Source organism: Pogona vitticeps, chromosome 3, assembly GCF_051106095.1.
Source record: "Pogona vitticeps strain Pit_001003342236 chromosome 3, PviZW2.1, whole genome shotgun sequence".
NCBI classification, from domain to species: Eukaryota; Metazoa; Chordata; class Lepidosauria; order Squamata; family Agamidae; genus Pogona; species Pogona vitticeps.
Window position 1 is genome coordinate 107536339 of NC_135785.1, and position 23116 is coordinate 107559454.

Here is a 23116-nt window from a genome sequence, read left to right on the forward strand (position 1 = left end):
TGTGCTATCTTCTGAGTTACTTTCACTGCTTTTCCAAGCAGCTTCTTAGTATAAGCTGTAATTGTGTAACTACTTGAATGCAATGAACGTAGTATATACAGAACTGTGCTCCTAAGCTTCCAGATTCAGATGACTGCAAAATGTAATTTCATTTTTATTATGATATAGAATTATCTGGCAAGCACTTTCAGAATACTAATACCCTTTCAAAACTGCTGTCATTTTAGTGACTATCAGAGTTACAGCCTGTACTGTTCAGCATTACCTTTCAACATATCTTTCAAGAGAAAGAAAGTCTACATTGTAGTAGCAGTAGTAGGTTTCACTAACAGGTTTCTGGCAAAATGGGTTGAAACTAAGCAACAGGCAAATGATACAGTTTTCTCCATTTCACTACATGCAGGACATGCAGCAGTTTACCTTTCACATGTTTGGTGACTTCCTCTCTCAAAGCATGCAGCTGAGTGTGCAAATCCTGCATCTGAGTTTTAAGTACCCTGAGCTCTGAATGAGAAAGTGTTTTTGTTAGTCTTACAATATTTGCCAAGGCGACACAATATCTTGCGTTAGAAGCATGCTCACAGGCATGTGTTGAAAAAGCAGATCCTTGTGTCTCAACTAATCTTCGTATATATGAAGAAGGGCAATCCTGTTGTTAGTGGCCTACTATTGCTGAGCCACTACAGAGGCCCAGACATCGTGGTAAGATATGCCACAAGTGCCACCTTGGGTTTCATTACACACACACACACCCTCCCCAATTCCCAGCAGCACCAGGGAACTACAGTAGGTCTAAATACTACAGTGGTGCCCCGCTAGATGATGACCCCACAAAATGACAAATCTGCATGATGATGACTTTTTGCAATCGCTTCGCAAAACAGTCTTTCCTATGGCCGATTTTCGTTGGACGATGTTTCAGTCCATGCTTCACAAGACGTTTTTTCCCCCTGTACTGATGCTTCGGAAGACGATGATTTTTATAGCTGATCAGTGGATTCGCAAAATGGCTTCCCTATGGGCAATCTTCGCAAAACAGGTGTTTTCGGAACCTATGCTTCGCAAGACAATTTTTACAGCTGATTGGCGGCTTCGCAAAATGGCTTCCCTATGGGTGATCTTCACAAAACAGGTGTTTTCGGGACCTATGCATCGCAAGACAGCAATTTTTACAGCTGATCGGCGCTTCACAAAATGGCTTCTGTATGGGCGATTTTCGCAAAACGACAACTATTTTCCCCATTGGAACGCTTTAAACTGATTTCAATGCATTCCAATGGGGAAATGCTTTTCGCAAGACAATGTTTTCACTAAACAGCGATTTCAATGGAACGGATTAACATCGTCTTGCGGGGCACCACTGTATTTTGATTTCTTACTCTGCCCCAGATTTCCCTGGATCACTGTGGGAAATTTAGATGGTGGCTCAATACACACATTCTCTGCACTGAAATGGGGACACCAGAGAGCACATTGCTCTGTGCCCTCTTTATGCAGAGATGACTTGAGAGATTTTATCTCGCCATCCCCTTACTTTGAGTCTGTTTAAAATTATCTCCGCATCACCCCCCCCGCTTTCCCAACGTCTGTTTATCCTGGAAGGAAATCTGGTATCTAGTGTAAACCATAAACTCCTTCCCCCTCCACCATGCTACTTCCACTTCTACCCCTTCTCCCTCCCTTGCCTCAGACCTTGTCCTGCTTTCTATGACTGCTGGTGAAGAAGGTCCTCACCTCAGCCCTTCAGATTGCCAACTTTAGGCCCATGTTGCAAGATTTGTCTAGCAGAGGGAATCGTTCCCTCCTTTACATGCTAGTCTTCTACCTTGACTTAAAGGGTGGATGGAGATTAACAAACCTGCAACACTTACCTGAATCATCACATTTTCCAGGTGATCCTGTCTGTCCTGTGGGACCCTGATCTCCTTTCTGGCCAGGAGGCCCGACTTTCCCTGGGGGACCCTGAATTCCTCTTAATCCTGACCATCCATTAACAGGATGGGTAAAAGCAAGAGACAAACATGGTGATAGATCAAGATTTCCTGACATCATGACAGTTTTTGAATATTATATTCAGCATAGTCACAGACATATCATATGGTACATTGTAGTGGCAAAATCTATGATCTTTATTATTTCCCTTTTTAAATACTCTCTGGGGCATTTCAACCTGTACAGTAACCTTTCTGGAGATCAAACAGGAAGTTGATGAGAAATGTGGTTTTCCTCCAGGTAATAAATTGTCTCTCCTACAACAAACTTCCTTAGAAATACATGTGTCAGCAATTGGACTGGCCTGTATCTGCCCTCCACTGGCCAATCATCAAACAGAGCTTATTGATTGCAAGATAGACACTGAGGGAAATTATGTGATATGACAAACAGGCATCTATAATTGCTTGAGGAACACCTCTTCTAATAATGTGTTAAACACACTCCATTTTGATCCTGAGATATGGGCACAGATAGGTCAAGTGGGACACATTTTTTCCATAAATCAGATGTTTCTATCATGAAGAGACAGTTCAGGTGATACAGTAGCTGGCGAATGAAGACTGACAAATGATGGTATGTAGGTGTATTTCTCTCTCTCTTGCTGCCCACCCCACCCCCATATGCATAAATGTGTATAGAACAGGATTCCTCACAAGACAGCCACCGAAAATGCCCCCCCTATGGAGGATCTTTGCTGGACGGTGGGTTTTTAGCCCATTGGAATGCATTAAACGGGTTTTAATGCATTTCAATGGGTTTTTAATTTTCGCATTACGACGTTTTTGTTCTACAGCGATTTCGCTGGAATGAATTAACGTTGTAATGCGAGGCACCACTGTACCTCTTGATGCACTTTGTTTTAAGGGTACAATGCAGTGGCTGCAGATTATCCACCCTGTTCAAAACCCATTGGCCAGAATCCTATTGCTTATATCCACTGTTACAATTAAAATAGCATGAATTGCTGTGGTAAATTGCTGCTAGTTATGAAGATGGGTCTTATATTTCTTGTTGCACAGCAATGGTGTGATTTGGTGCACAATGAGAAATACTAGCCTCAACTTCTTCACTAGCAGAAATTTGACACAGCAGTTAATGCCATTTGATCTACACCAGTAGACTTACGTAATAGGATTATAGCCTTTGTGTTCTTGTATTCTTGCCCCCAAACCTTTGTATTGCTGAACATTGTCTTGCTACCATCTGCCTTGCTTTCATGTATGTTTGGAGTGCCTTGAGCACTGGCATACAATTATGGCTCTCTTTCCTCCTCTCTTCAGATCTCTCCACAAATCTCAACACTTCCAGAAGGTTTTTGACAATACCTCTTAGTTCTCATCCATACCAAAAATAAATGTGTCAATTAGAAGCTGAGGACATATTCTTTCCCTATAAATCATCATGTCAGTTTTCCTTCCTTTGGATCAGATATTGATTCAATTCCTTGAAGTGCCACTAAGTACCAAATAATGATACCTGGTGGGAGGAATATTTCAACTAATAATTGTGTGCCATCCAGTTTATTCTGGTGACCCTTCTCAGGATCTTCTGAATATTAAAGTACTCAGCGGTTGTTTATCATTCCTTTCTTCTGATGGTACTCTGGGATCATGTAGTTTGCCCAAGGCTATACAGGCCACCTTGTCTCCTATAAGACAGAGCAAGGAATTAGACTCCTGACCCAGGGGCTCCACCTCAGAATGCTATCCAGCCAGCTGGAGAGAATACTGAACTTCCTGAAATCTACAGACAGTATGAAAAAGTGTGGGTAATCCTAGTAATGGGCAAAACAATATTGTATCTTAATACAATTGCAGACCATTTTTGAAACAGTGGCTTTTTATATAATTTGTTTCCTTCTTAGTATTAAAATCAAAATCTTCAAGAGCTGATTTGGAAGACTTCTGCTCTTGACTTCAGTTGCGTTATCATCAAATTTATATATTTGTTATAAGGCATCCAGTCTTGCCCATCACCCCATGATGTGCTCAGACTGCAACCAAATTATAGTTATGAAACCTTTGTTTGATCGTTGTGGATTTGTTTTATATATATATCATTTCAGTTGATCAGTTCAGTTCAGTTCCTGATAATTCTTGAGCTCAGAGCTTCTTTTTAAATAAACTGGTATCACTATTCTATTCAAATTTACTTGGTCACCCTGCTTTCAGGCAGGTTTACTCTTATGTAAATGACTCCAACTGACATCTTAAATATAAAGGCCATATGCTTTAGAATCATGCAGTATGATTGTCCTTCTATGCACAGGAAAATAGTGACGGGGAGATTCAAAGCACTTAATGGGATTTACTTCCTAGAAAAAATTAGGTAATATTTATCTACATTATGTGCTATTATGTGAATAAAGGCAAATACGGTGTGGCTTTTCTAACAGCCCTGTTTCAACTGTGTCTCCTTTGCAAAAAGAAATATGAGTTCACAGTTTTGAAAAAAAGAGAGGAAAATTTATATATTGCACCTCTCCTAATCACAATAAGCACCATCCTATTATTTTGGAATGACGGTACCTTGTTCTCCCTTTTCCCCCTTAGGCCCTGGGAATCCATCTCTGCCTGGTAATCCATTAACTCCAGGGGATCCATCTCGGACAACACATGTATTCATTTTATCTTCACATATGCATTGGTCAGGGTCGGCTGCCCGCACAAGGACCACCAAACTCAGCACAATGATGGCGAAAGCTTGCAGATCCATTGTTCAGTGGTCTTTCTTGCCTAGAAAAGAACAAGGATAGTAATAGACCCAACTTTCCAAAGTTTTCAAACCATGTCCTGTGGCAGCCTAAGATGTTCCTAAGACACTCATAAGGATGTTCAGTAAATATAATAATGTAGTTAATGGCCAGATTTATGTATTGATGCTATTATTTATATAACATCACTGTCAGCTGCAGCAGTGTAAAGTGATGTTTTGAATTCTTTGTTTCAGGTAAGGTCCCGAACAATCCACTATCTTGAAGACAAGGTTTCCCAGGTTGGGTAGGAGACTGGGTTTTAGATTCTTTTCCACTAACAATAAGTTGTGGTAGGCCTTCTGAGTAACATTTGTTGTCTTTCTTTTTTGGAGAGTTCTTTGAATTTCCCATAAAAGAAGAAAGTCCAGACAAGAATAATCATTTTCTTTGAAATATATTCTTCATGTTCCTATATATAAAGCAAGCTCCTAAAGCTTAGAGTTAGATGCTTGATGTTTGAAGACCCTGCCCTAGAGACTTATATTTGAAATATAATCTTGTAAGCATGTATTTTATTACTGGATGGAAGTGACTGTATGACCCATGTACTGTATCTCTATAGCAGTGCTCTGACTATTCTCATAGTTATTAGTATAGTCTATAGCTATACTATATATCTCCTTCTGAGGTCTTCTATATCAGAATGCATTATTACATTTATTTGGGATGAAATATGTAGACTTAGACTACCCATGCTTCTCATCACTCAGTTCTGAAATGTAAGAACATTCACTCCAACATAGTGTTCTATTGGCTAGTATCTTGTTCCATAGCTCCACCTATGCAACAGGGATGATGCTGCCGACAGCAACAGATTGCCACCAATTAAAAAGATTTTTATTTAATTTTTCAATTCTAGGATGCATGGGACTTGCACACAATAAGACACAGTGGCATAAATCCCAAAACTGAAAACTGAAATACTAATCAGTGACAATCTACCATTAACGATCACATCCTTCCCATTGCACTGGCAGAGCTGTGTGAGAGGATCATGGGTGACAATAATAATGAAATTCAAAGGTATTAAATAAAATACGTACAATTAAGTTCAACATTACCTTCTTAATTTTACTTGAAACCCCTTCATCTAGTCCAAAAATGCAACCAAATAAAGAAGTGAGTTCATTTGAGAAGTCTTAAGTAATTTTTCAGAAAACATTTTCGTTTGATTTTCAGAAGTTATACCCTAGGATTTTGTTCATGTTCTCTTCTGCCCTACAATATGTTACTTTCCCCCTTGCTTTGGTCTTTCTTGCATAATCCCATTCTCTCCCCCCCCCCACCTACTTCCAGTATCAAACACTAGACCTAAGAAAACCTCTCACCATTACAGAATAGTCTTAGGCCAGAAGGAAACATCAGAGATAGTCTGTGACCAGAAGAGGGAGATGCTTAATGAATATGAGCATCAAAGTGTCAAAGAGTGAACTTCTCTCACTTCCAGGATTAAGCAAACCAGCTTGTTGTATTTGGTGATTGGTCTTCAGAGTTTAAGCATGAGAATCCTCTGAAGTCTCATTTCTAACTTCAGTTAAATATTTAACGGCTGGTTGCATTTCCTCAACTCTTCAGTTTCTCAGTTGATTATAGGAGTAGGAAGGGGCCTATAAGGCCACCAGGTCCAACACTTTGCTCAGTGCAGGAATCCAAATCAAAGTACTGTATATTTGACAGGTGGTTGTATAATTTTCTCTTGAATGCCTCCAGTGCTGGAGCACTCACCCCCCCCCCCGAGGTACTTGGTTCCATTGCTGTAGTGCTGTAACAGTCAGGAAGTTTTTCCTGATATTCAGCCTAAATCTGGCTTCCTGTAGTCTATTATTATATGTTCTGCCCTCTGGGATGGTCAGGGATGTATCCTGCCCCTCCTCTATATGACAATCTTTCAAGGATTTGAAAAGTCTATCTTCACTCTTCTGCCCCCCCACCCCTGGGCTAAACATACCCAGTTCTTCTATCCTTTCCTTGTAGGGCTTGATTTCCAGTCCTCTGCTAATCCTTGTTGCCTTCTGCTGAACTTGTTCCTCTTTGTCTGAATCATTTTTACATAGCACACAAGATGAGTTTAGGAGATTGTTTCTTTCTAACTTGCTATATGCACATTAGAAGGAAATAATGAGTGAAAGAAAAACAGGGGCTCTACACAATCCCTGGAAAATAACAAATGGCAGTCACATTATTATATCTGTTAAGTTATAAGTGTTAACTCTTCTGTTAATAAATAGAATAAGAAGTACTCCCCCCCCGCTTCCCGTAACTTATCTAAAACAAACATATTGGTTCTATATTTTGTAAATATTTTGTCAAACTCATGACCCTAGATTATTACTTACCGGCACCCACTTTTCTTTGATTTGATGAAAGAAATCTGTGATTATATTGTGTGTCACACACTTTAACCAAATACATGGCAAAACATTTACTGTGGCTGGCTGTTTGCGGCTTAGTCCTTGCTATTTACTTTCCTGACATGTGATACGGCCTTCAGCATCACTTCCTTTCTATACCTAATTCCAAGTGGGACGTCACATTATGGTGCAATAGAATACTAGAGGAAAAAAGAATCCTCACTGTCTTGTTTCAGGAAAAGCTTTGTTTCCTATACTATAAGGCCCTAAATGTTAGGCAGTGAATCAATGGAGGATCTTACCAGATTATGTACACTCCTTTTCGGCCTGTGAACATTACAGAATCATAGAATCATAGAAAAGTGAAGTTTGAAGGGGTCTACCTAGCCATCAAGTCCAACCCCCTGCTCAATGCAGGAATACGATCAAAGCATATCTGCCAGGTGATTATCCAAGTTGTTCTTGAATGCCTCCAGTGTTGGAGCACTCACCAACTCCTGAGGTAACTGGTTCCACTGTCGCACTGCTCTAACAGTTAGGAAGCTTTTCCTGAGACTCAACCAAAATCTGGCTTCCTTTAACTTGAGCTCATTGTGTCCTGCACTCTGGCATGATGGAGAACAGATCTTGCCCCTCCTCTGTATGACAGCCTTTCAAATATTTGAAAAGTGCTATCATATCACCCCTCAGTCTTCTTTTCTGAAGGCTAAACATGCGCAGTTCTTTCAGCCTTTCCTCATAAGGCTTGGTTTTCAGCCCCCTGATCATCCTTGTTGCCCTCCTCTGAACTTGTTCCAGTTTGTTAGCAACCTTCTTGAAGTGTGGTGTCCAGAACTGGACACAATACTCAAGGCAAGGCCTAACTAGTGCTGAATAGAGGGGGACCATCACCTTACTGGATTTGGAAACTATACTTCTATTAATGCAGCCTATAATCACATCAACCTTTTTTGTAGCTACATTGCACTTTTGGCTCCTATTTAGCTTGTGATCTACGACAATTCCAAGATCCTTCTCGCTTGTGGTTTTGCTGAGCCAAGTATCCCCCGTCTTGTAACTGCAAATGGTTTCTTTTTACAAGGTACAGTACAGTGGTGCCTTGACTTGCGAATGTCCCAACATACAACCATTTGAAGTTACAACCAGCTCTGCCCACAAAATTTTGCTTTGACTTGTGGCTGGAGCTTTGAGTTACAACCAGAAAAAGGCAGGGAAAAAAGGCGTGGAATTCAAATTGCGAACCCTTGGTGGTGAAGAGGCTGCTTCTTTGTAGCTCTTTTGCCCCAGAAGTTAGAGAATGTGAGATCAGAGGAGGCTTCGGACCACCTGTTATGGTAAGGTGCTGCTTTCTGCTTTTTAAAATCTGTTCTGGGTGGGGTTTGCAGTGTGGTTTTGGGCTGAGGGCAGTTATGTTTCTGTGCTGTGATGGGTCTTGCGGTCTTTGTTTGTTTTTTGGTTCCCCCCCCATTTCCGATGGGTCTTGAAGGGTTTGTTTGCTTTTTGCCCCCCCCTTTCTGATGGGTCTTGCAGGGTTTGTTTGCTTTTTTTTCTTTTCCCCCTCGGCCGGAACAGAAAAAGCGTGTTTCCAATAGGTCTTGCAATTTTTAAAATGATTTTTTTCTTCAGCTGGAATGGATTAATTCCCATTCCTATGGGAAATGGCGCTTCGACCTATGACCATTTCGAGTTACGTCTGGAGTTCCGGAACCAATTAATTTCGTAAGTCGAGGCACCACTGTACTTTGCACTTATCTCTGTTCTCTTGCTTTTGGTCCAGTGCTCCATCCTATCAAGGTCATTTTGAATTTTTTTTCTGTCTTTGGGGTATTAAAACAAAGGCCATCCGGTTCAATGCTCCGTGCACATGTACAGTTTGCCAGGTGTTCCCAGAAGGCTCCTGGGAAGAACCTGGTGGAAAGTATCATACTACTTGTTTCCATTCTGAGGCACGTAGAGGCGTACCACCTCTGAGTACAGAGAGATCTTGTTCTGCACTGTCATGGCTGGCAGACATGGCTAGGCTATTCCCAAGAGTTTGAGTATCTGACCCTTTAAAACAGCCATCTGTTCTAGTAGCGCTCATCACATGTAGCGTGACTTGCCCAAGCAAAGTGTACCCTACAAAAGGAAACACTTGCTTTCTACTGGCCAGATACAAAAGTGAGGAACTATTATCATCCAAAGGGCTGAATTCAAATTCTGTGAATATGTTGAAGCCCACTTATCAGTGACAAATAACACACACACACACACACACACACACACACACACACACACACACACACACACACACACACACACACACACACACACACACACTACACATCTATACCAAAGCAAGATCACCACAGGAGCATGTCACAGCAAAGGATGTGTAGCTTCTTGGGAACTCCAGAAAGTCAGATTTGGATACAGGACCTGAGGCTTCCAGTACAGTGGGGTCTTGACTTGAGAACTTAATCCGTATTGGAAGGCGGTTCTCAAGTCAAAAAGTCTGTAAGTCAGGTCTCCATTAACCTACAGTGCACTGAAAACCGATTAATCCTGTAACAGGCCGTTTTTGTTCCATTTTGGTTTTTTTCTGGTCTGTAAGTCAAATCTCAGTCTGCAAGTCAAACCTAAATTTTGCGGCCAGAGAAGTCTGTAACTCAAAAAGTCTGTAAGTCAAGCCGTCTGTAAGTCAAGGGTCCACTGTAGTTGCCATAAAGCCTACTGCAAATCCACTTCAAGAGAGAGTTCGGTACTTGTAAGAGGCAGATAAATCATTCTCTTTATTCCACCCAACTCATTGTTTATATGATTCCTTCCAAGGCTGTCTCAATATATTTTGCTGATATTTTATCCTGGAGGAAAGCAGGTGGCAGGACACAGCTATCCCAAGTTGTATTGGCAAGTTTAGAGAATAAGGTGCTGATCTTCTACTGCTAGAGTGACTGGTCTGATTCCCTGCGTGTCTTACAAAATCTGGCCTAGACTAGCCTTTGTTAGATCCTGTTGTAGAGATAGGGGCTGAAAATGAATAAGAATTTAATGTGGCTGGTGAATGAAAAAGAAATTCTCATATAATACACAGGGCAGCAGCATTGTTGCAGAGGTGCTTCGACAATACCATTGTCTTCCAAAGCCCTTACTTGCACACAATGCATGTGTTTGGAACTGCCACACACTCCACATTTACATAGTGCCATATAACTTAAATCTAATTTGCTGTAACACTGTGAGGGTTCGATGTGTGTAGGGGCAGTCGGGGGAAATAAAGAACTGGGTACGTTCAAAGGCTCAAACTTCTCTTCATTTATTGTAACTGGAACCTCAACAGGAACATCTAACGGAACAGCCTCAATATTCTCTTGAGGCTGTGGCTTTAACAGAGTCCAAACGTTGTTAACAAAAGGATTAGTATTGTCAAAAGTCCAGGGTCCAGATAATACCTTCTCTGGATCCGGAGCCTCCACTTCTTCATCCGCAAACTCTAATAGTGGGAGGGTCTCTTCTTCACCACTCCAACACCAGATGGGGGAGTCCCCTCCCGGACTGGCCAGCCAAGGTCCGGGTAGACCCCCATCTTCTGTAGTTCGGCAAGATGCCATGCTCTTTTCTTTTCCAATTCCCTCACCACGACTTCTCTCTCCTCCCTCAGTCGTCTTCGCCACTCTTTCGCCTCCGTTTCGCCCCAGTAGGAGGGTCGTGGTCATTGGCCTTGACGTCTCCTGCATTCAGCTTCTTCATGTGGGACTTTTACTTGCTCCCACTTCCCTGTCCATGGGTCTTTTACCCATAACCATTCCCAACCGCCCGGGATCTCTTCCCACTTTCCTCTTATATCCCTTGCTCCTCTTATATCTCCTCCCTCCCCTTTCCCGCCAAACTCTTCCCGGGCTTCTGTGCCCCGGTTAACTCTTTCAGCGCCTCCACCAGGTCACTGGTATCTACCCCTTTGTCGTTACACCCCTTTCCTTCAGGTACCGCTTCCAACTCCACGGTATCTACCTGTTTGTCTTCTCGTCTAGACGGGGAAGGAGGAGGGGAGGTCTGGCTAGACTGAACCCGCGACAGGAGCGACGGCACTCCTACATATGCCTCTTGGCTGGGGGCCTCACAAACACTAGATCATATTATACGTCTGCTAAGTTCAGCACTGTCAGCTTGGCTTGGTTGCTGCTCTGCTTATCTTCAGAAGAGATCTCCTCTTCCCTGCTCAATTACTTGAGGGTTATTTATTTAAAAGATTTTTAATGTATTTTTCAGAACATGTTCCTCTCAGAAGGTAGTTTACAAAAATCCAAACCCCAGAAAACAAGAATAACAGCTATAACTGTTGGAGTTTATTTACAGCATTGCATGATGTCTTTAGTTTGAGTGACTGGGAGGGATTTTCTGAGCTGGGATGATTGTTTATCTACCCAACACAAACTAAACATTCCTTCCAGTTTTTGAAATTCAGAGAGTCCCACCTCTCTGCTGAGTGTTCTATCCCTATCTCTCATTGTTTGGTGGCAGTGGTTTGTTGCTGTTGATCTGTTAAATTGGTTGCTAGAATGTGTGTGCAGTAAAGAAAGCAGTATATACAAGTAGGTGATTTCAAATAACTGTAAGTAAAGAAGTACCGCATTTTTACAAGTGTCTCAGAGTGAATCATTGAAACTTTAAGTGTTAGTTGATGAGAAGGAGGTGGACTCTGAGCAATGTTCCCTCTAATTGTCATTTCTACTGCATGGGAACCTCACCCGTCTGCATGTGGGGGGGGGGGCAGGGATTCATCCGAAACCAGGAAGCAAACAGGCATTGATCCTGGTTGCTGCTGTGCAGCACTGATGGAGTTTTCTGCACCAGGGAATTTGAAGCTATTCTCCTTTGTGGATCTCTGTACTTAGATTGTGTAGCAAAAAGTGAATTTTACTAGAGGTTTTAAATTCTGAAACAATAACATACTTTACCATTTTATAACTGAGGCCAGTGGAATATTTAAAATAAGAATTAGATTGACCTTGTTATTCATTTATTTTGAAATATTTATTCATTATATTTATTTGTCAAAATTATTTTCATCAGCCCATGAATGCCTCCAAAGCAATTTACAATCAAAGAAATATAGAAACGTTCCTTAAAAGCCAGATAACAAACAACTAATTGTGAAAGTCAACATTATTTTATAGCAGGTCAGCAACACTTAAAGCCAATGTTAGAACATTTAAATCCACTTTTAGAAGCCAAACAGCACATGAATCAAAAATATTTTGTAGCCTCCAGAAGCTCATAAAGAGTGGGTCCAGCAGCCTGACTTCCTTTGGAAAGGAGTTCCGCAACCAAGGTGCAGCTACCAAAGAGGTCCTGTCTCAGGTACTCACCTGTGTACCTTGACAAGGTTGTGAGACATGAGACAGGGCCTACATTGAAAGATCTGAAATTCCGTGGAGGCACATACAGAAAGAGGCAGTTTTTCAGATACAGATAGATACCCTGGTCCACAGCCTTTTAGGTCTTTGAAGATAAAAACCAGCACCATGAATTGTGTTCAGAAGCAAACTGGAAGCCAGTGTGATTGTTTCATGATATGCAGCATATGGTCTCTAGCACACACACCAGACACTAGTCTAGGCACCGTGTATTGTATTAGCTGTAGCTTCTGAACACTTTTCAGGGCAGATCCATGCAGAGCTAGAGTCTAGATAACCAGAAAATAATGCGGGCATAAATCACTGAGACTAAACCCATCTTTCTGGGGAACAGGTGTAGCCGGCACACCAACCAAAGCTGGGCAGAGCCTGACTGCAGCTGGCATATGGTCCTCCACTAGCATAGCTGGGCAATGGAAGCTGGTGATTGATTTTATGGGGGCACTGAACCTGCTTGAGGCTTTTGTCCAGATTTTACAGGAGCTATTCAAGGTGTTTGATCCTGTCCTCCAAATAGGTTCAGTGTCTTGATTTGCTCCTTTAAAGTTCAAACTAAAACTAGGAGTGGATTTACCTCCATGAAATCCCAGTCACCAGCAGCCACAGCTTTTGGATCCAGGAGTAACCCCATACTGCAAGCATAATCCTTTAGATTTAGCAAGATTAAGGCATTTCTTCTGACCAGTAGGGTTTGTTTTATCTAGATTAAGCCTCTATTTGTTAATTTTCATCCAATCCACCACAAAGTCCAGACAGGGACTCAGAGTATGGGTCCCCCCCCCCCTCATCATCATCATCATCATCATCATCATCATCATCATCATCATCATCATCATCATCATCTACTACTACTACTACTACTACTACTACTGCTGCTGCTGCTGCTGCTGCTGCTGCTGCTGCTGCTCTTTCAGAGAAATGCACTAAAAGTCATAACTGTTCATTAGATTTATATAAAAATATCAAAGTAAAAGTGACATATTCTATTGAGAAAGCAATTAGTTTATAGCTGAGCATTTCACACTTCTACATGCACAGAGAATTTGTTATATAGAGTGAGATATGGGAAACCAACATGTTTACAATCATTTGATTGACTCCATGTTCAAAATGAAATTTGATATGATTAGAATAAACTGTACTTTCCCCCTGTGCACTGCCTGTTTTTGCAGAAATGAAACGAGTTTAGAATTCACAAATGATTAACCAATCAAGTGCGCAATCTCTGTCATGCCATTTGCCATCTGGATGCATTTCTACACAGTCTTCATTGCCTTTACTATTTGGTTCTCCTTGCGCCCAGTTTGAGTACTCTATGACGCTGCCATTCTGATCCACAAACTTGTCTTCTTCTGCCATGTCGGTGATTCCAAGAAGAGCTTTTGCATTATGCCATGTCACTATTTGTTGGATGGCACTGTTCTCGGCAGCATCCCTTGGCACAGCAAGCGTGCTGCCCATGTGCGAGCAGCTGGCACGTCCAGCATCGTAGTCACCCCTGGTGCCATCTGTTTTGAATATCTTTTTCCCGACAATCACACCATGAGGGGTAAGGAGAACTGGGAGGAGACAGAATTGCAGGGCATTCAGATCTTAGGCTTACTTTTGGCCTTCCAATCTCATGCACATTGATGGGAAGGGAGGCACTGCAAATCTCAGTGAAAGCAGAAAGATTATAGATACTCAGTAATGCAGCTATGTTCTTGTGCAGCAGAGGAAACCAACGTTCTACAAGGCAATTCTAAAAATGGAGGCAGCTTTGGATCCGCACCAAATACTGTATGGCACAGATGTAGCCAACAGTGTATTCCTTCTGTGTGCCAGATTTGGCGAGGGTTTTGTTGGGGGGGGGGTGTCTGCTTTTTAAAAAGTTAAAATTTAAACTGTTTTAGCCCCCAGATTGGAAAAAAAATAAGGTGAGCCTAAATGTTGCCAGATTTAAAATACTGTAGCTCATATAAATCGAAAAGACCAATCTTGGTTATCCTAAAAGAAAATGGTTGGCTCCATAATTCACACATGTGAAAAAGCAGTCCTGACAATTACTTTGTGTTTGGATGGAAAGTGGTTAATTGAGGGGAAAAAGAAGTCAGCTTCTGGGATTTTCCCTTGCTTGGTTTCCCTTTGGGAATGATAGTGAGCCCAAGAGCCATCTTGACAGATGCCATGAGTGTTGACAACATCCAGGCTGCCCTTTGCGATTTAAAGTCTGGTACTGTATCCTTGTTACTGTTGGCAATGCAGGGACAATATTGTGCAGCAATATTGGGCCATTTTGAATCTGAATGCAGAAGCACAATATCCCAAATTCATAAACCAGAAGTTTTCTTAAGGACTGAAGTCTCAACTAGGGCTGAAAGAGTTACAGCTGGACTCAAACACAGTTACATTTCAAGCAAGCAGACATAAGTCAATCATTAATTTTACGAGCACTTGTTTTGATCTTTGTTTTGTAATTTCTTACAGTTATGGCAATGTTAGCAGGACACTTCTACTCCTGCCATGTATTCAAATGAAAAGAGTGTTTTGTATGCAAAGCAGTCTGTAATAACTTACACACATGTGTAAGTGTTGGTGTGTGGATAATCAGAATCATAGCTGGTTCGTGAGTGGAACAGACCTCCTTATTTTCAGGTGGGGTGCTGTTCCTTTAGTTCACAAACTGCTTCACAGGAAAGTCTCTGGCACCTTCCCAAAGAGACCAGCTTTTTAGTCCTTCAGCTAACTGGACAGATTAGACTCTGTGGGTCACAGTTGCTCTTTAGCCTTCAGTACCAGCTTCACTCTGAATATTCTCAGCTGACCTAACAGGCCAATTGAAACACATTTTGTCCTATAAATCCTGAACATTTATGCCCCTCCCAAATTAAGCAACTCGACCTTCTGGATGACCACTCAGTCACCTTTGCTTTCTCCCTTTTATTTCGAACCTGGTCATGGACTGTCTTAGACCACATCATTTCTCTCTGACTCATCGAACTGTGTTATCTTGCTCCAGAACACAATTACTGGCCCACCTTTTATCTCAGTATGCCTTTGCAGGAACAACATTTCCCCAGCTGAGATTAGATTTTAATCTGAGATGGGTATGACAGTGTGAAAGCGACATATAACATTATAGTCAGAAGGTGTATCCCGAGAAGCATCATCTCAAGGATAACATTTCAGTGGAGGGAATACACACATTACTTTACCAGTCATCAAGTACAGGAAAATTATGTGCATGCATGTGAAAATCCATCCCTAAGTCTGATTCCATTCCTTGTAACACTTGGTAAATTGAGGATTGCTCCAAATTGCATTTTGTCCTATAGTGAAGAAGCCATCTGACTGATCATCAATGCATTCAAATGGCCATTTATGAAACATTTATTTAATGGAACCTTGGCAGTTGCCCTAGCAGTTCGAAAGCATGTAAATGCGAGTAGATAAATAGGTACCACCTCGATGGGAAGTTAACGGTGTTCTGTGTCTAGTCGCGCTGGCCACGTGACCATGGAAACTGTCTATGGACAAACGCTGGCTGTATGGCTTGGAAACAGGGATGAGCACTGCACCCTAGAATCAGACACGACTGGACTAAATGTCAATGGGAACCTTTACCTTTACCTTTACCGGCAGTGGCCTAGTAACAACCCAATAATGTTTGGGATGGGCATTCCATGGAGAACAATTGGGTAAGTATAGATGGGTGTTACAGTATAGCCATCAGCGGATTGGGATAAATAAATGATTTACTTAAGCAGCCCAGCTAGATAGAAGACTCTCTGTCTACTGCTATGTCAGTACAAGTCATTGTTCTGGGTATGCCTCCTTTGATTAAGACAGGAATGTAAATCTTCACTTATTACATTCTCGCAGTTTCCAGAGAAGTAGTTGTGCTAGTCCATCTCAGAATACTAGCACAAAGAAAGTGGGAGAGGCAAAATATTGCAGCAGTTGTAGACGAAAAGATTTGTTTCAAAATGGGCTTTTGTGGATTACAGTGCACTTCTTCAGACACAAGGAATGCCAATACAGGTCCCCTTTATTTATTCCCATGACATTGAGAATCATGGTCACTTGAGGACATGGATAATGGAGAAAATCTTTTCTTCTTCTTTGTTGGTGTCGGAAAGGCTGCCATACAATTAATACATTTATCAGATAGTTCAGGTCTTCCATGGTACATATTTAAGGACATAGAGTACACTGACATAGGTGGAGAAGTTGCTTACTCTTCACTACACTCACAAAGGCTTGTGTTGCTGCAAACTGCACTCCCATTTTCTTAGTTTCACATGGGTTCTGCCAACTCCACTCCATTGGGCGCAGATAAGATACAAAGAGACAGATTTTTGTCAACACAGGAAGGGACTATTATGGGGTTAAGTAGATCTGCTAATTAACAGCATGATAATCCAGTTCTCACATTACAAACCATTGTCACTTTATCTAACTCTCACCCTCCACAAGGAGACAAATATAGGGAATATTTGTTGGGACTCCTTGTGAAGAAGTACATGTGAATTATGAAAGCTCACTCTGAAATTAATCTGTTCATCTTTAAATTGCTGCAATATTTTTCACTTTCTCTTTCCTCCTGCTTTATTTTTGCCCAAATTATAGAAAAGGAGAAGGAATTTATGATCAGAGATTGTATACTATGTTGCTCCAAAATTCAAACATTGACTACATTGGGATCAAATTAGTTAATCACATAGAAAATGTTTTAAAGAAATATTACAGATGGCATTTTAAAACTGGAAAATACTTTGATCGTGAGGCATGTATACTGAGATATTAAATATGCATGATCATAATAGTGACAATGTTAATAAGATTAAGAGGCCAATCCCAGTTTGATGACACAGGAGCTGATAAATAAAAATCAGAGGGGGAAGGTACTTGCTGAATGAATAATAGAAGTCAATTAGTTTAAGATAGATATAATTAACATATAAAGCAATATGACTAATATACTATAAGCACATTTGGCCAGACATGAAACCTAAGGTTAGACATGGGTATGTGATTTATAAATTTTAGAAATTATGATAAATAATAATATTGGATGTTTTGTTTTAAGGCATGTATATGGAAATATCAAATATGTATGAACTATAAGAAGGATTATGCTGAAAAGATTAGATACATAGTTTATGGTATATAAGAATGGAGATCATTAAGGAATGAACAGGCCTGTGTGGACATTATGGTGGATAAGAAATTTTAAAGAGGAAATGAGGAATGTGTATGACAAGAGACAGATGGATGGAAATGCAGATGAAAGAATTTAAATCATTTATTACAAATTTAGGATGTTTAGATACTTAATTAGGTATATAAAATAGTGATGTGGAATATAACATGTGCAGATGCACACGGATATATTATTTCTGTAGTCAGAACTTCTATAATAGATAAGCTGGTATGAGAAATACCTCCCCATCTATATGTTTGTCTTGTTAGTCTTGTATGTTTTGTTAGTTTTATGTGTTATTGTTTTGTAGGTATTTCTGTTGTTGTTTGCTGTAGGTATGTATGCTATAAAAATAATAAAATATTTTTAAAAATATTTTTCTTCCCTTAGGTGAGATTTGAAAGTTTCTGGGTGCTTCTTTTTAAAGCATTTTTGCACTTTTTTCAGAAAAAATGCAAAGGTGATAGTTGTGTAAACAGCTTGTATTTCACACTATGCACAACATTTGTTTACACAAAATCTTATATTTTAAAAATAGTTCTACTCATGTTGATGCTGAAAAAAAGCCTATTCTATATGTCCTTGTTTAGGAATGAAAAATCTCACTGCAATTGATAATTTCTTCAGAGGAATGTCTTCTGTTGAGACACCTTTGCGTATTTTTTGTAAAGGATGAGACAATTTGTGAAAGTATGCATAAATATTTACAATACTGTGCTATGGTTCAATCACTCAGTGTTACAGGTCCTAGTTTTATTTGACTGGAGGTAATAGTTTTCTGTTGCTGTCCTATTATTGTCTGGGATTAACAACAAAGTTCTTCTCTTCTTTTCTGTTGTGGCCATGAAGCTTTCCACAACAGGAGACATGTTCTCTTCGTAAAGGTTTGGCTATATGGACAAACTGTGGATGTGGAATGTATTGGATGGGGCTAAATAGAGTTACTTAAGGTTGGATCAGGTTGCATGGAGATCTGTGGTGGGTTTCTTATATCGACATGCAAGAATCATTTGATTTCAGGTCAGGAAACCACACCGCACTGCAAGGGACCCTGTTTAGTATGATCAATATCGTCCTTCCCTTTAAAATGAAAGATTTCTCAAGATCGCTAAGTGGCTGGCTGGCTCTTTAGAGATGCTTCTTAATTATCATAATGATTTTGCCTCTTAGCAATATTGCTTCTTAATGATTTTAAGAAAGGGAAAACATCCACTCAAGTCTCCTTTGGAGAGGAAGAGAGTTAAAACTTTCCATTTCTTTTTTAATATTTGCTAACTGGCATGGCATATTCAAAAAAACCCTTGAAAGCATTGCTGATTTGTTAGTAGCAATTAAAAGAAGTGCAAAATGGTCTCTCCCCTCCCCTTCAAATTAGAGCTGAACAGAAGTTTTCCATTTTTCAAAATTGTTAAGAGGTAATGTTGTTAAGAGGGTTAAGAGACTTCTCCAAAGAGAGAACTAGTCAGCTGCTTTGGTTTGATCCCTGCAACCACACACACTGGAATGCAACCAAAACAGAGTGATCCTACCCTCAATTAACATACAGTAGCTCTTTTAGGGAGCCAGAAAGGTGTGGATAAGAACACTTTAGCTGATTTGCACTGGCAATTACATTGTCTGGTTGCCAGCAAAAAGAGTGAACCACCCTGTCCCCAGAGCAGACCACACAGCAGGATAAATGCCCATGTAGTCAGATACTAAAGGACAGCTGGTAAATTCATCTGGGAGTATATAATTCTTACTGCATTGGGTATGTGACTGTCATGTGCTTCACATTTCAGTACACTACAGAAAAAATGGCATCAGAAATGAGTTAATGGAATAATTTCTTGAGTAAGAGTCTGGCCAGTTCAGAAGAAACTTATATTTTTGTTTAATGGGAGTGATTATTCTTGGAAATCCTACATTTTTGCACTGTAGCTTCCAGAGCCTCCTGCCAGCATAGCCATAGGACTGAGGGTTCCAGGAACTTTAATCTAAAAAAAGCAACCCTTCCAAGACCTTATTACAGTGGTGCCTTGACTTACAAACTTAATTGGTTCTGGAACTCCGGTTGTAGCTCGAAATGGTCATAAGTTGAAGCACCATTTCCCATAGGAATGCATTGAAATGCAATTAATCTATTCCGGCTGAAGAAAAAAATCATTAAAAAATTGCAAGACCCATCGGTAACGCGATTTATCTGTTCCGGCCAAAAGGGAAAAAGAAAAAGAAAAGAAAACAAACCATGCAAGACCCTTCGGAAATGCAAAAAGAGCAAAGCAGAAAGCAAACAAACCGTGCAAGACCCATCGGAAATATAAACAAAACAAAGCAGAAAGCAAACAAACCGTGCAAGACCCTTCAGAAATGCAAAGCAAAGCAAAGCAGAAAGAACACAAACCCTGCAAGACCCATCGGAAATGGGGGGAACCACCCAAAAAGCAAACAAACCCCGCAAGACCCATTGGAAATGGGGGGGAAACCCCCAAAAAGCAAACAAACACCATAAGACCCATTGGAAATGGGAAAAAAACCCAACAAGCAAACAAACCCCGCAAGACCCATCAGAAATGGGGGGAAAAACTCCCAAACATCAAACAAACCCTGCAAGACCCATCACAGCATAGAAACATAATCCCACCACCCATCCCAAAACCACACTGCAAAACCCATCCAGAAGAGTTTTTAAAAAGTAGAAAGCAGCACCTTATCTTACCAGGCAGTCCGAAGCATCCTCCAATCAAACACTAACTGCTGGGGTGAATGAGCTACAAAGAAGCAGCCTTTTCACCTATCAATGATTAGCAATTTGAATTCCCTGCCATTTTCCCCTGCCTTTTTCTTGTTGTAACTTGAAGTTCTGACCACACGTCGAAGCATAATTTTGTGCCCGGAGCTGGTCATAACTCGAAATGGTCGTATGTTGGGATGTTCATAAGTCGAGGCACCACTGTATTCTGCTCCAAATAATGAGCAATGTTTGCAGGTTTTCTGGTAACATTAAAACCAATTTCTTCAAATCCATGCCCTTTCTTGTCCTTGTGATGAGGAATGCAAATGTTTCATGTTTTTCAAGTTCAGAATTTTCGCATTTATATTTAATCTGTTTAGTCTCAATGTTCTTTTTATTATGTCACAAAATCTAATTATGCTGATGAGAAGTAAACATGAAACTGAGCTGAAGTGTAACCATTTCCTCCACAAAACCACATTTTATGATGCTTACCTTGTTGAGTTTTGATGACGGAAGCTTTTAAAATGTCCAACTGTGTTTGTAAGTCCCTTATTTGTGTTTCAAGACGTTCAAACTCTAAGAGAAAACAGTTTTGTTATACATCCCTAATGACATTAACTTCCATAAACATTAAAACAAAAACATCTGTACAAACATAAATCTCTACAGAGATCCCATGAGATGCTATTCCCCCTCTGTGTAGCATTGGTTAGGCCCCACCTTGAGTATTGGGTCCAATTCTGGACACCACACTTCAAAGGATGCTAACAAACTGGAACAAGTGGGATGGAAACCAAGCCTTATGAGGAAAGGCTGAAAGAACTGGGCATGTTTAGCCTTGAGAAAATAAGACTAAGGGGTGATATGATAGCACTTGTTAAATATTTAAAAGGCTGTCATACAGAGGAGGGGCAAAATCTGTTCTCCATCATGCCAGAGTGCAGGACACAATGAGCTCAAGTTAAAGGAAGCCAGATTTTGGTTGAGTCTCAGGAAAAGCTTCCTAACTGTTAGAGCAGTGCGACAGTGGAACCAGTTACCTCAGGAGTTGGTAAGTGCTCCAACACTGGAGGCATTCAAGAACAACTTGGATAATCACCTTGCAGATATGCTTTGATTGTATTCCTTCATTGAGCAGGGAGTTGGACTTGATGGCCTTGTAGGCCCCTTCCAACACCACTTTTGTATGATTCTATAATTCTGTGATTCTGTAGCTAAGGGAACACACCAATTTTGCTCTTGTTCCAACAACTTTTACCTACAAGGGCTGGGCTTGTGTTGCACTTGTAAAATTGCACTTGGGAACTAATTACCAGGCCTTATACAACCCCCCTTAATAAGAATTATATGCTGCCAAGCTGATTCTAAGTTATGGGAATCCACTCCAAGGTTTTCAAGATATAAAGTACTCAGAAGTGGTTTTCCAGACCCTTCTTCTTGTGACACTCTGGGACTGTACGACTTAACCAAGGGTATACAATCTGGCTCTTCTCCAGGGGTTCACAGTTGGGAATTGAATCTCTGAGTTTCAGCTCTGCAGCCAGGTGACCAACCCACAGAACTCTCCAGGTGGCTGAAAACTACGTCAGGAGCAGGATTCCAGGCAATCTGTACCAGTTAGCCAGAATCCAAACAACTGAGTATACCTTTGGATTTTCAATTCCCCAAGTCACATTTAGTGCCCATTGATGAAAATCTTGAGAAAGGGCTACCAGCAACCTGTGGCTCGAGTAGGGTGATACCAACCAGCACCAACCACTTCAGTGTCAGCCTCTCCGCCCACCCACAGCAGAGGTTGCTCCTGCGAAGTGCCTCTTAGGTCCTCCAATAGACTCTTTCCCATCAAGTCTGGCAGATTAAGAGGCACTGAAACTGTAATGGGAAGTGGAAATCGGTAGACCTCTTGTGGGTAGGGGTCTTTGAACAGCAGCCATACGTAATTTTCCTTTAATGTATTGTTTTTAGTTAGAGACTTGTTTTCAAAATCTTATATTTAACGGGGTTAGATCGAGCAAAATACTGCTTTCTTCCCATCTATTTATTACTGCTGAACTTTACTAATTTTAAACATCTGTACCAGTGCTTTGATTTGACAATTCTAGTGATTCTTTGCTTTAACCATATAAATATTTAAGAAAAAAATGCAATGGATAGTAAGTGGCAGCTGGAATTGGGCATGGGTTCAACTCCCTTTATATCCGTGAAGCTCATCAGGGAACATTGTTTTACAGATCACCAACTCACATCCTCGCCTACCTCAAGGAGCTGTTCCAAAAATAAGTGAGCAAAATATTACAGAGCACTTGGTATACTGAAAAAACACACACACCTAGAATAAATATGCATATAGTTATCATTTAGATCTTGAAGGTTTGCAGAGCACGAAAAACATGGCAGGTGCTTTTCTTTAGACTGTACAGCAGTGGCGGCACCTGTGCTACTTGAATTTTTGTGCAATGCCTAGGAGTGTTAACAGTAATAACATACATACCTGAATTATTAATGTCCTCCTTCACTCCCTGTAGTTCTTGAACTGCTGGTAATCCTGTAATGGTAGTGCATGTTAGTGAACAGACACGGCAAAGAAGCAAAGTGTCTTCATACCCCAGTTGCCACTTGAGGTGTCTTACTCAAGAATACTTCAAACTCTTTCATGAAATGATTGTTCTCGTCATCGTTGACTTTTTCTGGGAATTGTAGTTAAGAGATCTTTGGCACCTT

General features: G+C 40.7%; 1 protein-coding gene across 8 annotated transcripts in view; it reads right to left on the reverse strand.

Annotated features, from left to right (window-relative positions):
- The window catches only part of LOC110083686 (pulmonary surfactant-associated protein D), a 39064-nt gene that overhangs the window by 4784 nt on the left and 11164 nt on the right, over positions 1-23116 (reverse strand). For 2 of the 8 annotated variants that reach the window (XM_078391024.1, XM_078391025.1), the window contains exons 2-6: positions 22887-22940; positions 20888-20971; positions 4524-4730; positions 1872-1979; positions 421-504 (exon numbers count right to left, since the gene is read on the reverse strand). In XM_078391024.1, coding sequence (XP_078247150.1) covers positions 421-504; positions 1872-1979; positions 4524-4710 — 379 coding nt within the window. In that variant the 5' untranslated portion in view covers positions 4711-4730; positions 20888-20971; positions 22887-22940. Of the gene's footprint in view, positions 1-420; positions 505-1871; positions 1980-4523; positions 4731-5811; positions 5841-6078; positions 6206-6698; positions 6988-7086; positions 7246-12089; positions 14057-20887; positions 20972-22886; positions 22941-23116 lie in introns of those variants that run through there. The other 6 variants (XM_020802311.3, XM_078391023.1, XM_020802309.3 and 3 more) reach the window with 6 other exon arrangements.